At 29.6% G+C, this 17994-nt stretch overlaps 2 protein-coding genes across 2 annotated transcripts; both read right to left on the minus strand.

Moving 5' to 3' along the window:
* Positions 1-95: 95 nt before the first annotated feature.
* LOC111613195 lies at positions 96-2341 on the minus strand. Its single transcript, XM_023354542.1, has 5 exons — positions 2258-2341; positions 1730-1818; positions 1513-1575; positions 930-1019; positions 96-200 (listed from the first exon to the last, which is right to left on the minus strand). Exons 1-5 carry the CDS (start codon positions 2322-2324, stop codon positions 96-98), a joined length of 414 nt encoding a protein of 137 aa, XP_023210310.1. The 5' UTR covers positions 2325-2341.
* Positions 2342-6913: 4572 nt separating this feature from the next.
* On the minus strand, positions 6914-15911 carry LOC111613196 (uncharacterized phosphotransferase YvkC-like). Its single transcript, XM_023354543.1, has 8 exons — positions 15774-15911; positions 15604-15698; positions 15311-15382; positions 14266-14372; positions 13269-13341; positions 12219-12320; positions 7057-7230; positions 6914-6925 (listed from the first exon to the last, which is right to left on the minus strand). Exons 1-8 carry the CDS (start codon positions 15859-15861, stop codon positions 6914-6916), a joined length of 723 nt encoding a protein of 240 aa, XP_023210311.1. The 5' UTR covers positions 15862-15911.
* Between the last annotated feature and the right edge of the window lie 2083 nt (positions 15912-17994).

Raw genomic sequence — 17994 nt, forward strand, 5'->3', positions numbered from 1 at the left:
AAATTACTGAATTGACTCTGATCGATTCACAAACGAAAATATTATCAGCTCTGCGGCACTACTGTGGGTCTGACAAAAATAAACATATTAAAATTTTATACAGAAATATTATTACCATTCTGAGCTTTAACGAGGTGGGATAAAACTGCCGAATTCCAGGTAGACGAATTGACAGTACACATGATGTGAACATTAAAAACCTAAAAAAAGAAATTCTGCTTTAAAATTAAATCATATTTTCTTAATAATAAAACTAAATATAAAATTTGATAATATGCTAGTTGAAAAAAGGAATTATAACGGCATATATAAAAGCAATTCTTGAATAGATCATAATGTACTAGGTAAAGACTGGAGTTGAAGTGGTTGAGTTTCTCAGAAAATTAAAAAAAAAAAAAAGGTTTAACTTGGATTTCACTCTTTCTTATTCCATCACTGGCATTTTGGACCTGGCCCAATCCATGATAGATATGAGTAAATGTGAGGATTAGATGAGTAAAATTCCTAACCTGCTAAAAAAATAAACAAGGGGTGCAGAAGAGTGGCAGACGATTAAATGACAAATAAAAAATGGACGATGGTTGAAACAGGCAGCAAAAGACGATCGTGAAAGACAGAACTTTTAGAAGACGAATGCAAGAATTAACTTAAGAGGGTTTTTACCTATGTTGCAGACGATTGAATCATAATTGTAATATACCTTTCTTTATTGTTCTATTTCCTACATAAATAGTAATTGAAATTCTTCACATCAAATACAGAGTATGGAAAATATTGAATAAACAGATACTTAGTTGCATTTCGCGATTCATATAATTGATCTCTAAATAAAAATATCAAAATATTTTTCAATAATTTCAGTTGCAATTAACGAAATATTTTATTATGTCTTATCATAAAATTCGACAATAAGAAATTATAAATGTTACCTCTTTAATACATCTATGACCGTGCTTTTGTATAAATTCTTGAAGTTTCTTTCTCACTTCGGAATTATCGTTTAACCAGGAAGTAACTTTCTGAAAAATTAGTTTTAAAATATAGTTATTTTCTAATATAATTCTTCAATTAAAAACTTTTATTAATGAAGCCCACAATATATTATCGGCCTAGACCTCCCTTAATCTCTGAGTGCAACTCTGACATCAACGCAGCATTTTCGAGGCCTCCTGTATATTGCTGTGCTTGTACAAAAAACTCTAAGCAAGGTTTCCCTAACCTTGCTTAACTTCTTGTAATAGTTTCTGTTTCCTAGCTAACTTATTTTTGCTCTAGGAAACCCAGAATCGAATCCACACACGACCAGCATTAGAAATCATTCGTGAAAGTCTATTCTAAATAGGTCGAACCTCTTCCTTCACCACTGAGCCAACCACAATGTAAACATAGATTCAGCCGTTACAGGTATTATAAGGACTTTCGTACCCATAAAACTACAGAAGGGACTACACGACAAGACTATAATATAAACATAAATTCTATTAGAAGTAAATATATATTTCAAATTCTTACATTTATTTCCATTTCTCGAAATTCCTTTGTTCCTATATGTTGTGATATAAGTAATGCCAATTCCTGAAATCAAGAATTCTTTTTCAATTTTGCAAATACATCAAAATAAATAACTGATAACGAAATTGAATTTATTTCCTTTATAAAAAATAAAACCTTTTTGAAAAATTTCGTTCAAATAAAATAATAATAATAACAGTATTAAATATGTTTTTACATCCATTGCTGCAGGAACAGATGCGCTTTCTATGGAACTTATGTTGGATGTAAGAAATGCAAAATCAGCATAAACTTCGGTTGTCCAACCTAAATATAGAAATAAAAGTAATTTTACTAAAATGTAATTTTTCTGAATTATATACATGTTTTATTTTTTCAATAAGCAAAATGGCAAAATATAATTTTCAAGAGGTATCTCTCGAGAGAACCTTCCATTGGATACTGGCCGTTTTTAAGTGTAAAAATAATACGGGAAAATTTATGCTGCAGCTCGTCGGTCAGGTGCTAACCTGTAAAATCAACCCCAGTGTTCACTTGCTTTATCTACTAGTAATAAGAATTTGCTTGAAGGTTTACGTAGTGAATACATTAACCTCCCGTCCTAAAAATCTTGCTAAAGTCGAACCGCAGAAATTACTGAATTGACTCTGATCGATTCACAAACGAAAATATTATCAGCTCTGCGGCACTACTGTGGGTCTGACAAAAATAAACATATTAAAATTTTATACAGAAATATTATTACCATTCTGAGCTTTAACGAGGTGGGATAAAACTGCCGAATTCCAGGTAGACGAATTGACAGTACACATGATGTGAACATTAAAAACCTAAAAAAAGAAATTCTGCTTTAAAATTAAATCATATTTTCTTAATAATAAAACTAAATATAAAATTTGATAATATGCTAGTTGAAAAAAGGAATTATAACGGCATATATAAAAGCAATTCTTGAATAGATCATAATGTACTAGGTAAAGACTGGAGTTGAAGTGGTTGAGTTTCTCAGAAAATTAAAAAAAAAAAAAAGGTTTAACTTGGATTTCACTCTTTCTTATTCCATCACTGGCATTTTGGACCTGGCCCAATCCATGATAGATATGAGTAAATGTGAGGATTAGATGAGTAAAATTCCTAACCTGCTAAAAAAATAAACAAGGGGTGCAGAAGAGTGGCAGACGATTAAATGACAAATAAAAAATGGACGATGGTTGAAACAGGCAGCAAAAGACGATCGTGAAAGACAGAACTTTTAGAAGACGAATGCAAGAATTAACTTAAGAGGGTTTTTACCTATGTTGCAGACGATTGAATCATAATTGTAATATACCTTTCTTTATTGTTCTATTTCCTACATAAATAGTAATTGAAATTCTTCACATCAAATACAGAGTATGGAAAATATTGAATAAACAGATACTTAGTTGCATTTCGCGATTCATATAATTGATCTCTAAATAAAAATATCAAAATATTTTTCAATAATTTCAGTTGCAATTAACGAAATATTTTATTATGTCTTATCATAAAATTCGACAATAAGAAATTATAAATACCTCTTTAATACATCTATGACCGTGCTTTTGTATAAATTCTTGAAGTTTCTTTCTCACTTCGGAATTATCNAAGATAATTTAAAATAATAAATATTAATTATTATAAAAATAAATTAATATTAAAAAATTAGGTTTTTCACTGAAAAACCAGTTGCCAAATCCTGCGAAGATTCACAGATTGGTTTCTGCCAACTTGTCTTTCGCGGTAGTGATCAAAACTTTTGTTGTCAAAGTAAATACACAAATAAAGGAGAATTGTGTAAATTGTAACGTATAAATAATAATTATGCAAGATACCCCATAAGTCATGCAACGTATGCTTCATAATGTAACGAGTTTTTGTTTCAAAGCAATGTTGTCATCTTTTGCTGGATGATCATTAGATCGACCAACACAGTAACAAAGAGTTAACACATCATAAGCCTGTAGTGCGTAAGGTACGGGACACCCGGTAGAATATATATATATTTAATATTAATTCGCGTGAATATTTTGGAAGTTTTTCGGTAATTTCGCTATTTTCAAACAGATTATTCGATTTTTTTTTTAAATATCATATGGAAAAATCTCTTGAAATGTAATCTAAAAGGATACCTATTATACAAGAATAAATCAAATACAATAAGTGCAATCTTGTTTGTTTAACATTATAACTAACCTAGGCCCATTTTTTTTCTCTTCAAGTTCCTAAAATAAATGTAATTTCTAGATATACGAATACTTACATAAAAGAGATATGCAAGACCATAAACTGCTTGAATGGTCGAACGACTTGTACTATAACGTTCTCTTCTTCTCTTTTTAAATTCGTTATCGTCCTCCAGAATTCGTCCAAATAAAGAAATTAAAGAAGAATTACTCAAAGTAGTAGCCTTTTCCGGAATAAAGCGGTATATACCCTAAAAATAAATAAAATTTCATATTATATTATTATATATTTTTGTTTATAATTTTGTATCTTTTTCAAATATAAAATTTATGTTGATTCTGTTATTCGTCAATGTAACTTTTTTATTCCTTACAGTGTTATTTATCTTGCATCTTCCTCATTTCTCTTACCATGTAAGATAAGGAAAACAAAATAAATATTTTTCAAATCACGAGCATAACCCGGTTGTGAATTTTGCAAATATAATCAGTTCCAAAATAATACTACTACTGTGAAATAATGATATTAGTAAGTAATTTAGAAGTACATTGTGAAACTGATACTCATGCACATCCAAAGCCTTTTAATATCACTATTGCATGAATATAGAGCTTCATAATTAATATATAATTAGTTACCTCTTGGCCCAATTGGTTTAAGTTTCTTGTGCCTTTTTGACACATGAACAGTTATTTTTTTCTTTTGTATTTGATTGTAATGAACATTACAGAACAATACAAGAGAATTTATTATTAGTTTAGTATATTATGTAATGATAATTTTATTAAAAATCTCTAAAAATATAAGGGTAAATAAATTTTAATAATTCTGTATACGATATATTTGTCCCAAAATGACAGAAGCATCTCTGCTTCAACAGGAAAATTGAATTAATATGGGAAGTATCACACAAAACAGTAGTGTATTAATGGTAAATTTCTATAAGACAAGGTTATGGAATACAAGATGAAAACCAACCACAGCAATTTTCAGCAAAATTATAAATTATACAACGAGTCTGATGAAAATCCCATCTCACCTAGATATAAATGTATGAAAATCAACAGTATAAAGTTATCTAATCATGTACAAAATAAGAAAATTAAACACATACCGCCTGTTAATAAGATAAACAAGAAAAGCCTTTGATTCAGACTAAATATCAAATGACGTGGATTAATAAATGGCAACAAGTTATAAAAAGTGACGAGAAAAATTCAACATGGATGAGCCAGACCGCTGAAGAAGCTATTGGCACGATACAAAAAAAATAATAATAATAAATACTTATTATATGAAATTAAAATAAATTAGACGTAAAGCAAAAAAGCAATAAGGCTAGGAAAAATAAATTCTTAACCTTACATATTTACAAAAATTGTCATTTAAATTACTGTTAAGCTAGTAAATGATAATAAATTAGTTTGAATTTTATCTCGTAGTCAGTAACAAAGTAAAATATATTTACTTTTTATATTTAAATTAGTTACAAAAATATTATCATCCTATATCATTTAAATATGTACCATTAATTTAATCTTTATTTTTTGTATTTGTTTTGGTGTATTTTATTTCGATTTATTCTTTTTTACTAAGCTTCATTTTCTTGTTAAATCACTCAAAAAAGCAGAAAGGTGTTGGAAGTGTTACAATGTGGTGTTATGACAAATCTAACTATTATCTTGTCTTATTAATTCTGCACGATATTAGCAAGTACAGTATTACATATGCATCTGATGCTATTTGCAGAAACATTCGGAGGAAAGTTTTTCTAATTTCGATAATGCAGCCATTCATATGACAAAATCAACTTGGGAGTGTTTTCTGATATCTTACAAAGGAATGTATATAAGAGTAAAAGCAATATACATCAGTGGAATGATTAAAAATAGCAATATCTGATGCTTGGCGCAAAATCATAGATGAAGAGAAAAAACTCTTATTAAAACAATGCCAGAGAGAGTTTACGAATAAAACAATAAACAAAGTGCACATATTGCTTATAATAATAAATAAAATCACTAATTACTCAAATGTTTAAGTCTCTCCATTATTTTAGAACAAGTGTTTCATGGGGCTGCAATTTGAAAAATTTGTAGACCTATAAATTCCCACAAACGTCTTTTCATCTATCTGTCATTCTTGAATCTCGAGAACGCAGTTAGATGTATGAATTTTGAGAATAGATATAAAAACATTAGGCGCAGAGGCCCCGATTAACTATATACGAACTTCCGATGGAAACGGAAAGTTCCGGTATTATAATTCAAAACGTTTTCCCCGAAAAGAATTAACAGATAAACGGCAGAATTTTAAATTAAATAAATTAAAGTTATGATTAAATATTGCAGCCCGGCATTGTGACGATGTCACAATAAAATAATTGCTCCTTATTCTATAAGTAATTATATAAGTATAAAGATTAAACTACATACTATATTCAGATTATTGTTTATTAATAATGGTAATAATTTTATGTCTTATACATACATCTATTAAATTAAATACTACGTGAGCATTAGTAAGTACAAAGCGACGTGGGAAATAGGGGCAAACTGCTTCTTTTACTATCCCTCTTTTCTTCATCGTTCTCTAAAGAAATGTAAAAATGCATAAATAGTTGATATTAGTATAAATATATGATTAATTTGTATGTATAGATTACTCGATAATATTTCAAAAAGTATCATTGTAATAAATAAATCTTTGATATTATAATTAATTTGCAATATAATTTTTGCAAAACCAATACACGGGAGATGTGCCAAAAGAGATACCAGCNATTCACAGATTGGTTTCTGGCAACTTGTCTTTCGCGGTAGTGATCAAAACTTTTGTTGTCAAAGTAAATACACAAATAAAGGAGAATTGTGTAAACTGTAACGTATAAATAATAATTATGCAGGATACCCCATAAGTCATGCAACGTATTCTTCATAATGTAACGGGGTTTTGTTTCAAAGCAATGTTGTCATCTTTTGCTGGCTGATCATTAGATCGACCAACACAGTGACAGAGAGTTAACACATCATAAGCCTGTGGTGCGTAAGGTACGGGACACCAGGTAGAATATATATATATTTAATATTAATTCGCGTGAAATATTTTGGATGTTTTTCGGTAATTTCGCTATTTTCAAACAGATTATTCGATTTTTTTTTTAAATATCATATGGAAAAATCTCTTGAAATGTAATCTAAAAGGATACCTATTATACAAGAATAAATCAAATACAATAAGTGCAATCTTGTTTGTTTAACATTATAACTAACCTAGGCCCATTTTTTTTCTCTTCAAGTTCCTAAAATAAATGTAATTTCTAGATATACGAATACTTACATAAAAGAGATATGCAAGACCATAAACTGCTTGAATGGTCGAACGACTTGTACTATAACGTTCTCTTCTTCTCTTTTTAAATTCGTTATCGTCCTCCAGAATTCGTCCAAATAAAGAAATTAAAGAAGAATTACTCAAAGTAGTAGCCTTTTCCGGAATAAAGCGGTATATACCCTAAAAATAAATAAAATTTCATATTATATTATTATATATTTTTGTTTATAATTTTGTATCTTTTTCAAATATAAAATTTATGTTGATTCTGTTATTCGTCAATGTAACTTTTTTATTCCTTACAGTGTTATTTATCTTGCATCTTCCTCATTTCTCTTACCATGTAAGATAAGGAAAACAAAATAAATATTTTTCAAATCACGAGCATAACCCGGTTGTGAATTTTGCAAATATAATCAGTTCCAAAATAATACTACTACTGTGAAATAATGATATTAGTAAGTAATTTAGAAGTACATTGTGAAACTGATACTCATGCACATCCAAAGCCTTTTAATATCACTATTGCATGAATATAGAGCTTCATAATTAATATATAATTAGTTACCTCTTGGCCCAATTGGTTTAAGTTTCTTGTGCCTTTTTGACACATGAACAGTTATTTTTTTCTTTTGTATTTGATTGTAATGAACATTACAGAACAATACAAGAGAATTTATTATTAGTTTAGTATATTATGTAATGATAATTTTATTAAAAATCTCTAAAAATATAAGGGTAAATAAATTTTAATAATTCTGTATACGATATATTTGTCCCAAAATGACAGAAGCATCTCTGCTTCAACAGGAAAATTGAATTAATATGGGAAGTATCACACAAATAATGGTAAATTTCTATAAGACAAGGTTATGGAATACAAGATGAAAACCAACCACAGCAATTTTCAGCAAAATTATAAATTATACAACGAGTCTGATGAAAATCCCATCTCACCTAGATATAAATGTATGAAAATCAACAGTATAAAGTTATCTAATCATGTACAAAATAAGAAAATTAAACACATACCGCCTGTTAATAAGATAAACAAGAAAAGCCTTTGATTCAGACTAAATATCAAATGACGTGGATTAATAAATGGCAACAAGTTATAAAAAGTGACGAGAAAAATTCAACATGGATGAGCCAGACCGCTGAAGAAGCTATTGGCACGATACAAAAAAAATAATAAATACTTATTATATGAAATTAAAATAAATTAGACGTAAAGCAAAAAAGCAATAAGGCTAGGAAAAATAAATTCTTAACCTTACATATTTACAAAAATTGTCATTTAAATTACTGTTAAGCTAGTAAATGATAATAAATTAGTTTGAATTTTATCTCGTAGTCAGTAACAAAGTAAAATATATTTACTTTTTATATTTAAATTAGTTACAAAAATATTATCATCCTATATCATTTAAATATGTACCATTAATTTAATCTTTATTTTTTGTATTTGTTTTGGTGTATTTTATTTCGATTTATTCTTTTTGACTAAGCTTCATTTTCTTGTTAAATCACTCAAAAAAGCAGAAAGGTGTTGGAAGTGTTACAATGTGGTGTTATGACAAATCTAACTATTATCTTGTCTTATTAATTCTGCACGATATTAGCAAGTACAGTATTACATATGCATCTGATGCTATTTGCAGAAACATTCGGAGGAAAGTTTTTCTAATTTCGATAATGCAGCCATTCATATGACAAAATCAACTTGGGAGTGTTTTCTGATATCTTACAAAGGAATGTATATAAGAGTAAAAGCAATATACATCAGTGGAATGATTAAAAATAGCAATATCTGATGCTTGGCGCAAAATCATAGATGAAGAGAAAAAACTCTTATTAAAACAATGCCAGAGAGAGTTTACGAATAAAACAATAAACAAAGTGCACATATTGCTTATAATAATAAATAAAATCACTAATTACTCAAATGTTTAAGTCTCTCCATTATTTTAGAACAAGTGTTTCATGGGGCTGCAATTTGAAAAATTTGTAGACCTATAAATTCCCACAAACGTCTTTTCATCTATCTGTCATTCTTGAATCTCGAGAACGCAGTTAGATGTATGAATTTTGAGAATAGATATAAAAACATTAGGCGCAGAGGCCCCGATTAACTATATACGAACTTCCGATGGAAACGGAAAGTTCCGGTATTATAATTCAAAACGTTTTCCCCGAAAAGAATTAACAGATAAACGGCAGAATTTTAAATTAAATAAATTAAAGTTATGATTAAATATTGCAGCCCGGCATTGTGACGATGTCACAATAAAATAATTGCTCCTTATTCTATAAGTAATTATATAAGTATAAAGATTAAACTACATACTATATTCAGATTATTGTTTATTAATAATGGTAATAATTTTATGTCTTATACATACATCTATTAAATTAAATACTACGTGAGCATTAGTAAGTACAAAGCGACGTGGGAAATAGGGGCAAACTGCTTCTTTTACTATCCCTCTTTTCTTCATCGTTCTCTAAAGAAATGTAAAAATGCATAAATAGTTGATATTAGTATAAATATATGATTAATTTGTATGTATAGATTACTCGATAATATTTCAAAAAGTATCATTGTAATAAATAAATCTTTGATATTATAATTAATTTGCAATATAATTTTTGCAAAACCAATACACGGGAGATGTGCCAAAAGAGATACCAGCCAAGAAAACATTTATAGAAAACTGGTTTAACTGGTTTAAAAATTAAGTATTAACACGTAAAGATAACCACGAGAAGTACATGGGGTTACACCACTGTTCAGAAAAAGTACTGTTATCAATCAAACGTTGAACCGGAAAACAATTAAAAATGCATATTCACCTGTAGATGATAACTATAATCAAACTCTGATTACAATAAGCGAATTGAATTTTAATACTTGTATCAATGGCATAACTACATTTCTATGTGCCCTCTTTAAAATCTTATTTTTCGCCCTTCTATTTTAGAAATAATATATGATATACGATAGAAATGATAGGTTATTTTTTAACTCTAACTAAAAATGCTACGAAAACGGCGGCATTAGTTAAAATTTGAAAATGAAAATATGATACTGATCATTATTTGATAACCCATTTCAGGACCAATTCGTCTCGGGTCTTGTACCTGTTTCAATTGAATATGTAAAGCACTGATCTAGCCATTCGAGTCAAACTCGAACCCCAAAACATTTTGAGGTTGTAATGCTCCGAATTTTAGAACTTTTTATAAGTTGTCTGTTTAAAATATATGGGATGCAAACTATCATCACAAACCATACCATATTGCATGCGTGAGAGAATCTGTGATAAACATAAAGAAAGATCATTGTGCCTATAAAGTACAAAGTGCCAAAATAAAACAAATATTTAGATTAAAAAGGTATAATAATAAATATTAAATAATGTTAAATGTAATACAAATTAATATTTGCTTACCTCACGAAAAATGTCAAAGGTTTTAATGATTGTGCTAAATAAATGTTAATAATTCTGTATACGATATATTTGTCCCAAAATGACAGAAGCATCTCTGCTTCAACAGGAAAATTGAATTAATATGGGAAGTATCACACAAAACAGTAGTGTATTAATGGTAAATTTCTATAAGACAAGGTTATGGAATACAAGATGAAAACCAACCACAGCAATTTTCAGCAAAATTATAAATTATACAACGAGTCTGATGAAAATCCCATCTCACCTAGATATAAATGTATGAAAATCAACAGTATAAAGTTATCTAATCATGTACAAAATAAGAAAATTAAACACATACCGCCTGTTAATAAGATAAACAAGAAAAGCCTTTGATTCAGACTAAATATCAAATGACGTGGATTAATAAATGGCAACAAGTTATAAAAAGTGACGAGAAAAATTCAACATGGATGAGCCAGACCGCTGAAGAAGCTATTGGCACGATACAAAAAAAATAATAATAATAAATACTTATTATATGAAATTAAAATAAATTAGACGTAAAGCAAAAAAGCAATAAGGCTAGGAAAAATAAATTCTTAACCTTACATATTTACAAAAATTGTCATTTAAATTACTGTTAAGCTAGTAAATGATAATAAATTAGTTTGAATTTTATCTCGTAGTCAGTAACAAAGTAAAATATATTTACTTTTTATATTTAAATTAGTTACAAAAATATTATCATCCTATATCATTTAAATATGTACCATTAATTTAATCTTTATTTTTTGTATTTGTTTTGGTGTATTTTATTTCGATTTATTCTTTTTGACTAAGCTTCATTTTCTTGTTAAATCACTCAAAAAAGCAGAAAGGTGTTGGAAGTGTTACAATGTGGTGTTATGACAAATCTAACTATTATCTTGTCTTATTAATTCTGCACGATATTAGCAAGTACAGTATTACATATGCATCTGATGCTATTTGCAGAAACATTCGGAGGAAAGTTTTTCTAATTTCGATAATGCAGCCATTCATATGACAAAATCAACTTGGGAGTGTTTTCTGATATCTTACAAAGGAATGTATATAAGAGTAAAAGCAATATACATCAGTGGAATGATTAAAAATAGCAATATCTGATGCTTGGCGCAAAATCATAGATGAAGAGAAAAAACTCTTATTAAAACAATGCCAGAGAGAGTTTACGAATAAAACAATAAACAAAGTGCACATATTGCTTATAATAATAAATAAAATCACTAATTACTCAAATGTTTAAGTCTCTCCATTATTTTAGAACAAGTGTTTCATGGGGCTGCAATTTGAAAAATTTGTAGACCTATAAATTCCCACAAACGTCTTTTCATCTATCTGTCATTCTTGAATCTCGAGAACGCAGTTAGATGTATGAATTTTGAGAATAGATATAAAAACATTAGGCGCAGAGGCCCCGATTAACTATATACGAACTTCCGATGGAAACGGAAAGTTCCGGTATTATAATTCAAAACGTTTTCCCCGAAAAGAATTAACAGATAAACGGCAGAATTTTAAATTAAATAAATTAAAGTTATGATTAAATATTGCAGCCCGGCATTGTGACGATGTCACAATAAAATAATTGCTCCTTATTCTATAAGTAATTATATAAGTATAAAGATTAAACTACATACTATATTCAGATTATTGTTTATTAATAATGGTAATAATTTTATGTCTTATACATACATCTATTAAATTAAATACTACGTGAGCATTAGTAAGTACAAAGCGACGTGGGAAATAGGGGCAAACTGCTTCTTTTACTATCCCTCTTTTCTTCATCGTTCTCTAAAGAAATGTAAAAATGCATAAATAGTTGATATTAGTATAAATATATGATTAATTTGTATGTATAGATTACTCGATAATATTTCAAAAAGTATCATTGTAATAAATAAATCTTTGATATTATAATTAATTTGCAATATAATTTTTGCAAAACCAATACACGGGAGATGTGCCAAAAGAGATACCAGCCAAGAAAACATTTATAGAAAACTGGTTTAACTGGTTTAAAAATTAAGTATTAACACGTAAAGATAACCACGAGAAGTACATGGGGTTACACCACTGTTCAGAAAAAGTACTGTTATCAATCAAACGTTGAACCGGAAAACAATTAAAAATGCATATTCACCTGTAGATGATAACTATAATCAAACTCTGATTACAATAAGCGAATTGAATTTTAATACTTGTATCAATGGCATAACTACATTTCTATGTGCCCTCTTTAAAATCTTATTTTTCGCCCTTCTATTTTAGAAATAATATATGATATACGATAGAAATGATAGGTTATTTTTTAACTCTAACTAAAAATGCTACGAAAACGGCGGCATTAGTTAAAATTTGAAAATGAAAATATGATACTGATCATTATTTGATAACCCATTTCAGGACCAATTCGTCTCGGGTCTTGTACCTGTTTCAATTGAATATGTAAAGCACTGATCTAGCCATTCGAGTCAAACTCGAACCCCAAAACATTTTGAGGTTGTAATGCTCCGAATTTTAGAACTTTTTATAAGTTGTCTGTTTAAAATATATGGGATGCAAACTATCATCACAAACCATACCATATTGCATGCGTGAGAGAATCTGTGATAAACATAAAGAAAGATCATTGTGCCTATAAAGTACAAAGTGCCAAAATAAAACAAATATTTAGATTAAAAAGGTATAATAATAAATATTAAATAATGTTAAATGTAATACAAATTAATATTTGCTTACCTCACGAAAAATGTCAAAGGTTTTAATGATTGTGCTAAATGTAAGAGGTGTTACAGCACCGGGAAATACTTCTCTGTCGAAATAAAAACAAATATATATATATATATATAGTGCAAAGAGAATTCTGAAAAAAAAATTTGACTTTCATTTCTGGTTTCATAATTTTTACTTGGCGCAATATTTTTGTATTAGGTCCAAAATGCGAGCAGTTGTATAGTAAAGTACACGCTCTATATACAGGATCTTAAATATTGTTATCCATAAAAAATTTGTTCCTGATTCAGACTCGAACTCTGCGGATCAAAAACAGAAATTTATAATGGATAACAGTATCCAAGATCCTGTATCAGAGTGTCATGCTGACACTTTTATCATTTCAACTATCCAGCTGACATACTTGAAGTGTCTCGAGTGACGACTATTTGCGATTTTTACAATTTCCATCTGTAGTTAAGGTACAGCATTTTGAAATTCTGTTTTCTGTAGCAACTTATGTTTGAATATATTAGTAGGCAGTTTATCAGTGATGTTTACCTTTTCAGGCTGAAATTTCGGGTAATATCTTCCCAGAGACAACTATAATCTAATTATATTAATGAAGCTGTTATGGCACATGCTCTATACTCTGAAGAATATGTTAGATTTTAGATAAATTGTATTTGTAAATTATTCACTTAAACATTCAGTCATACCCCTAAAGCCCGACCGAATGAACACACGTAAAGACTCTCTTAGTACTTATGAGATAAAAATTGTTTAAAAGTATAGAAAAATCATTGCCAAATTCTAAGTAATATTTTCATACAATTTTTACTACATATATTCTTAATTTCTGACAAAGATTATCTTGAAACTAGAAATTAATTTTATTAAATACTGTATTCGTTTTCTTACACAAATTTACTAAATTTTATAAATTGTTTTTTTTAAATAAAACTTACAAGTAGTAATATAATTAATTACTACTGACATATAACAAACTTAAACGATTTCTTACCCTATATTAGCTTTAGTTACATATTCGCATTCACTTTTCCAAGGTCCGTCTAATTCGTGTCTGATAGAAGAATCGTTATCTTTATCGACAGATGTAATTGGTCGAGTCTGTGTGTAAAATATAAAAATACAATAAATAATCAGTTAAGACGAGATATGTGTAATAAATATTATAAACCTACAAACAGTTTACGACCAAGTGGCTGCAACTATTTGTAGCTCTAGGGGATCCAGGATTGAATCCAGACATGCAAAACACAATAATTTTTCATGAGCGGTGTTTCCTGAATATGTAATACCCATGCCTCACCATCAAGCTGCTCCCATTGTGAGCTTGGTTGAGCTCAAAATGGACAAGGGAAAAAATGCCGTTTTAGGGCAGAAGCATAAATTCGCTAACAAATGGCATCTGTTTATCTCAAACATCATTTTAAAATAATTGGTTTAAAAATTTTTGAGAAAATTTCGTAGAATCCAATTCAGTCACTCTTCCTTCTTAAAATATTATTCATCAAACAATTATTTTAAAATGTGTGCGAATATTTTAAAGACATGCCAAATAAATGAATCTCCGCTAAAAGATTTTCAATGAGAGTTTTCATTGCTTTATATTTTTGCTATTATTTCATTACACGTTGGTTGTCGTCCCTCATTAAACTACAAAAATCATTTTCTTTATTACTTTAATAGTAAGATGCATAAATTTCAGCTAATTTATTCAGGTAGTTCCTGCTTTACGACTTTCCTATTTTACGATCTGATTCAGAATCATACTGCGATCCCTTTTCTTAATTAGCCATCGTTAGGAGCAAATATCGCGTACCCAGGAACGTGATTATGTTTTTATTTGTATAAAAAAATTAGTTTCTGCTTCACTAGTAAATTCGCACGCAATTGTGCATCATAGCACTATCATTTCTCTTCGCTACTTCCAATAGCGGCTACTTTTTCAGGAACGTTGAAAAAAATTGCATATGAAATAACTGCCATTTTTCGTGTTGCGTTGTTCAGAGGGTTGACTGTGTTATTATTGACGTCATAATTACCTGCAAAAGATAAATATCATTTCCATAAATGGCCCATTCAATATCTCTTAAACTTCCAAAGTATTCTTCGACCTGTAAAAAATAAAAATAAAATGTTTATGAATATTTCAAAATTTATTTTTTATTCTATGTTATTTTATATGTAATAAGTAAAAAGCTTAATACATTAAGAAATCATTATCAGATATTCATTGTCAATGTTACATTCTACTCTTATCCCTACTTCATTAAAACAGAATCCAATATTTGTGAAATTATTGAATTTAATTTGTTTAATTATGTGACTATTTTACCAAAATTCCAATTTTTCCCAGTCGAAGTATTTGTTCATCGTTTAAACATAATTTATTCTCTTCTAAATTATCGACTTCTTCTGTTCCTCCGGTTTCTACTTTTAAAAATACGCATGAGATTTCCACTACAATCATAATTGAAAATTAATAAAAGATAAATATCTATTTACCCTTTGAAACAACTTTAGTTTTCTTTGATCCAACATTCGAAGAATAAATACTAAGTTGATTTTCGTGATTTCGCCATAGAGTAATCATATCAGCTTCCGATGAAGCCGATACAACAGACTACAAAAATATATATATATGTTACTGTGAAAGATCGAAATTAGAGAATGTCGATATTCTCCGGTGAATGTCGACACATACAAAATATGTCAGTAAAAGACCGAATATTTGGTTATATTATTATACATTCGAACAATCGCCGGTGTATGTCGACAAGCACAGATAAGCTTTGGAGAAAGTAGAAACGACACCCGAAAGGCCGATGTCAACAGAGAACCGACAATCTGTCGCCAAATCCTTTGTGGGTAGTCTGAGGTAGGACAAGGTCGTACCTCTTTTCCCGGCAACGGTTTGGTGAAAATCGCCCAATTTGTCACTGGATGGTGTTTTTGTTCTTTTGATTGCGTGAAGTGTGATCGGTTAGTCAGGTCGAGTAGCGGAGGATGAGAGGGGTCGTTAGTAAGGCGTCGTCGATATCCGAATAAAAGACACCATTAACAGATCAGTTCGTAATCACGTAATAATGTATTCAGTTCGTAATTTGTAAAGAAAATTACTTTCCAAAGATGAGATTTCTTCTCAAGAAATATCGCTGAGAGAAGCATCTACAGCTAATTCGAAAAGTGGGAGGGGGCAAGGCTATGCACGCTGTCATTGCAAAAAGAAGTGTTCTACGAATAAATGCAGTTGTAAAAGCAAGGTACTCTTGTGGAATTCGAAGTGCCACAACAGATTAAGTTGTTGCAATAAATAAGATTGTGTAACCTTAATCACATAATTTATGTGTAAGTTTATTATTGTATTATTTTCTTTTCTGATTAAGAATGTACTGTTCGTTTTAGGTTCAACAGTTTATTTACATGCGCTGTTACTGCTTTCTCCTATTTTGACATATTAAAAAGCTGCATTTTTGTCTTAACGTAATATAAATATTTTTATTCAACGTTCACCATCAGTGCATGCTGAATGTCGACATTAGCCGGTGTAAGTGAGAAACAATAATATGTATTTAGCAAATATTTCGTACATACACGAAACGACTGTGTGAATGCTGACATTCACCGGAGAATGTTGACATTCGCCAGATATCGGTCATTCACAGTAACATATATATATATTATACGAATTAATAAAACAATTTACATTAAATTAATTGTTTTCTAGCTCAATAAACTTCTGTGGGCACTGACATGGCTTTCTTCGCGTACATCATAAGTTTAGCAAACCCACAATAAAGTGATTGCATATTAAAGAAGTGATGTATTTGATCGAAATTACCCATAAAAATCCCAACGAATAGCCATCTTTATCAGAAATTATCATGGGTAATAAGACGTGCAATACTAACTAGCAATCTGGCCTGGACTATCCAAACAGCAGTAAAAAATATCTTTCAGATTACAAGAGTGTGATATACAGTCAACCCCCCTATAACGCGGTAGATACGTTCCTCTTTATACGAATTTCGCGTTGTAGGAATCCTTAAATACATGAGCCTATCGCAGCCCTACACGTGTGCAATTTACGGACTACAGCTGTTTGAAAGGTTTTCTTCCATAAAATTAACCGATTCTAGAATAATTTGACTCAACATTTCCAAATTACGTATAATTCTTTGGAAATAATCCGTATAAACTATGCTATAAACAAAAAATTGTAGGCTCACTTACCGAGGGTGCACCGTTCGACATTGCCATTGCTCAAGCTTGTTTTCGTCGCGGAACAGCGCACCAAACGGCGGTCACGATTTCTGATAAGTTATTTTTCTGCGAAAAATTCGTTGAACTTTGGAGACATCATTAATAGAAATAATTTTTATGGCCGTTGAATAAGAAATGTTTCTTTCACAAGAAATGTATAAAATTACAGTGCTGTATTAGACTTACGGTACCTAATTTACATACTGTACAGACGATAGTAAACTCAACTTCCTCGTTTAAACTCTCTGTAGCGTGGCGCTGGATGGCAGGAAAGTAAATATATAATTATAATAAAGTTAAAATAAATTAAGTTAATATTGTACAGACGATAGTAAACTCAACTTGCTATCAACTACTAAACTCTCCGTAGGGTATAAGTAATTCGGCTGCTCGTCTACTATTGGTCCAGATTCGACCAATCCTGTCGCGACACGAGTCGGCGATGACGTTTTACCGCGTTTTA

Source organism: Centruroides sculpturatus, unplaced genomic scaffold, assembly GCF_000671375.1.
Source record: "Centruroides sculpturatus isolate CEXI.00-Female unplaced genomic scaffold, Cexi_2.0 scaffold1325, whole genome shotgun sequence".
In the NCBI taxonomy this organism is placed as follows: domain Eukaryota; kingdom Metazoa; phylum Arthropoda; class Arachnida; order Scorpiones; family Buthidae; genus Centruroides; species Centruroides sculpturatus.

What these genes read in the sequence shown, in the direction of transcription:
- LOC111613196 (XM_023354543.1), bottom strand. Translation starts at nt 15,861, where the DNA reads ATGATTACTCTATGGCGAAATCACGAAAATCAACTTAGTATTTATTCT. An exon ending in ATGATATTTATCTTTTGCAG is followed by an intron (nt 14,373 to 15,310) that starts GTAATTATGACG and finishes TTTTACACACAG; the next exon opens with ACTCGACCAATTACATCTGT. An exon ending in TAGTATTTAATTTAATAGAT is followed by an intron (nt 7,231 to 12,218) that starts GTATGTATAAGA and finishes ATTTATTTTTAG; the next exon opens with GGTATATACCGCTTTATTCC.
- LOC111613195 (XM_023354542.1), bottom strand. Translation starts at nt 2,324, where the DNA reads ATGTGTACTGTCAATTCGTCTACCTGGAATTCGGCAGTTTTATCCCAC. An exon ending in CTGTTCCTGCAGCAATGGAT is followed by an intron (nt 1,576 to 1,729) that starts GTAAAAACATAT and finishes TCTTGATTTCAG; the next exon opens with GAATTGGCATTACTTATATC. An exon ending in TTCGAGAAATGGAAATAAAT is followed by an intron (nt 1,020 to 1,512) that starts GTAAGAATTTGA and finishes CTAATTTTTCAG; the next exon opens with AAAGTTACTTCCTGGTTAAA.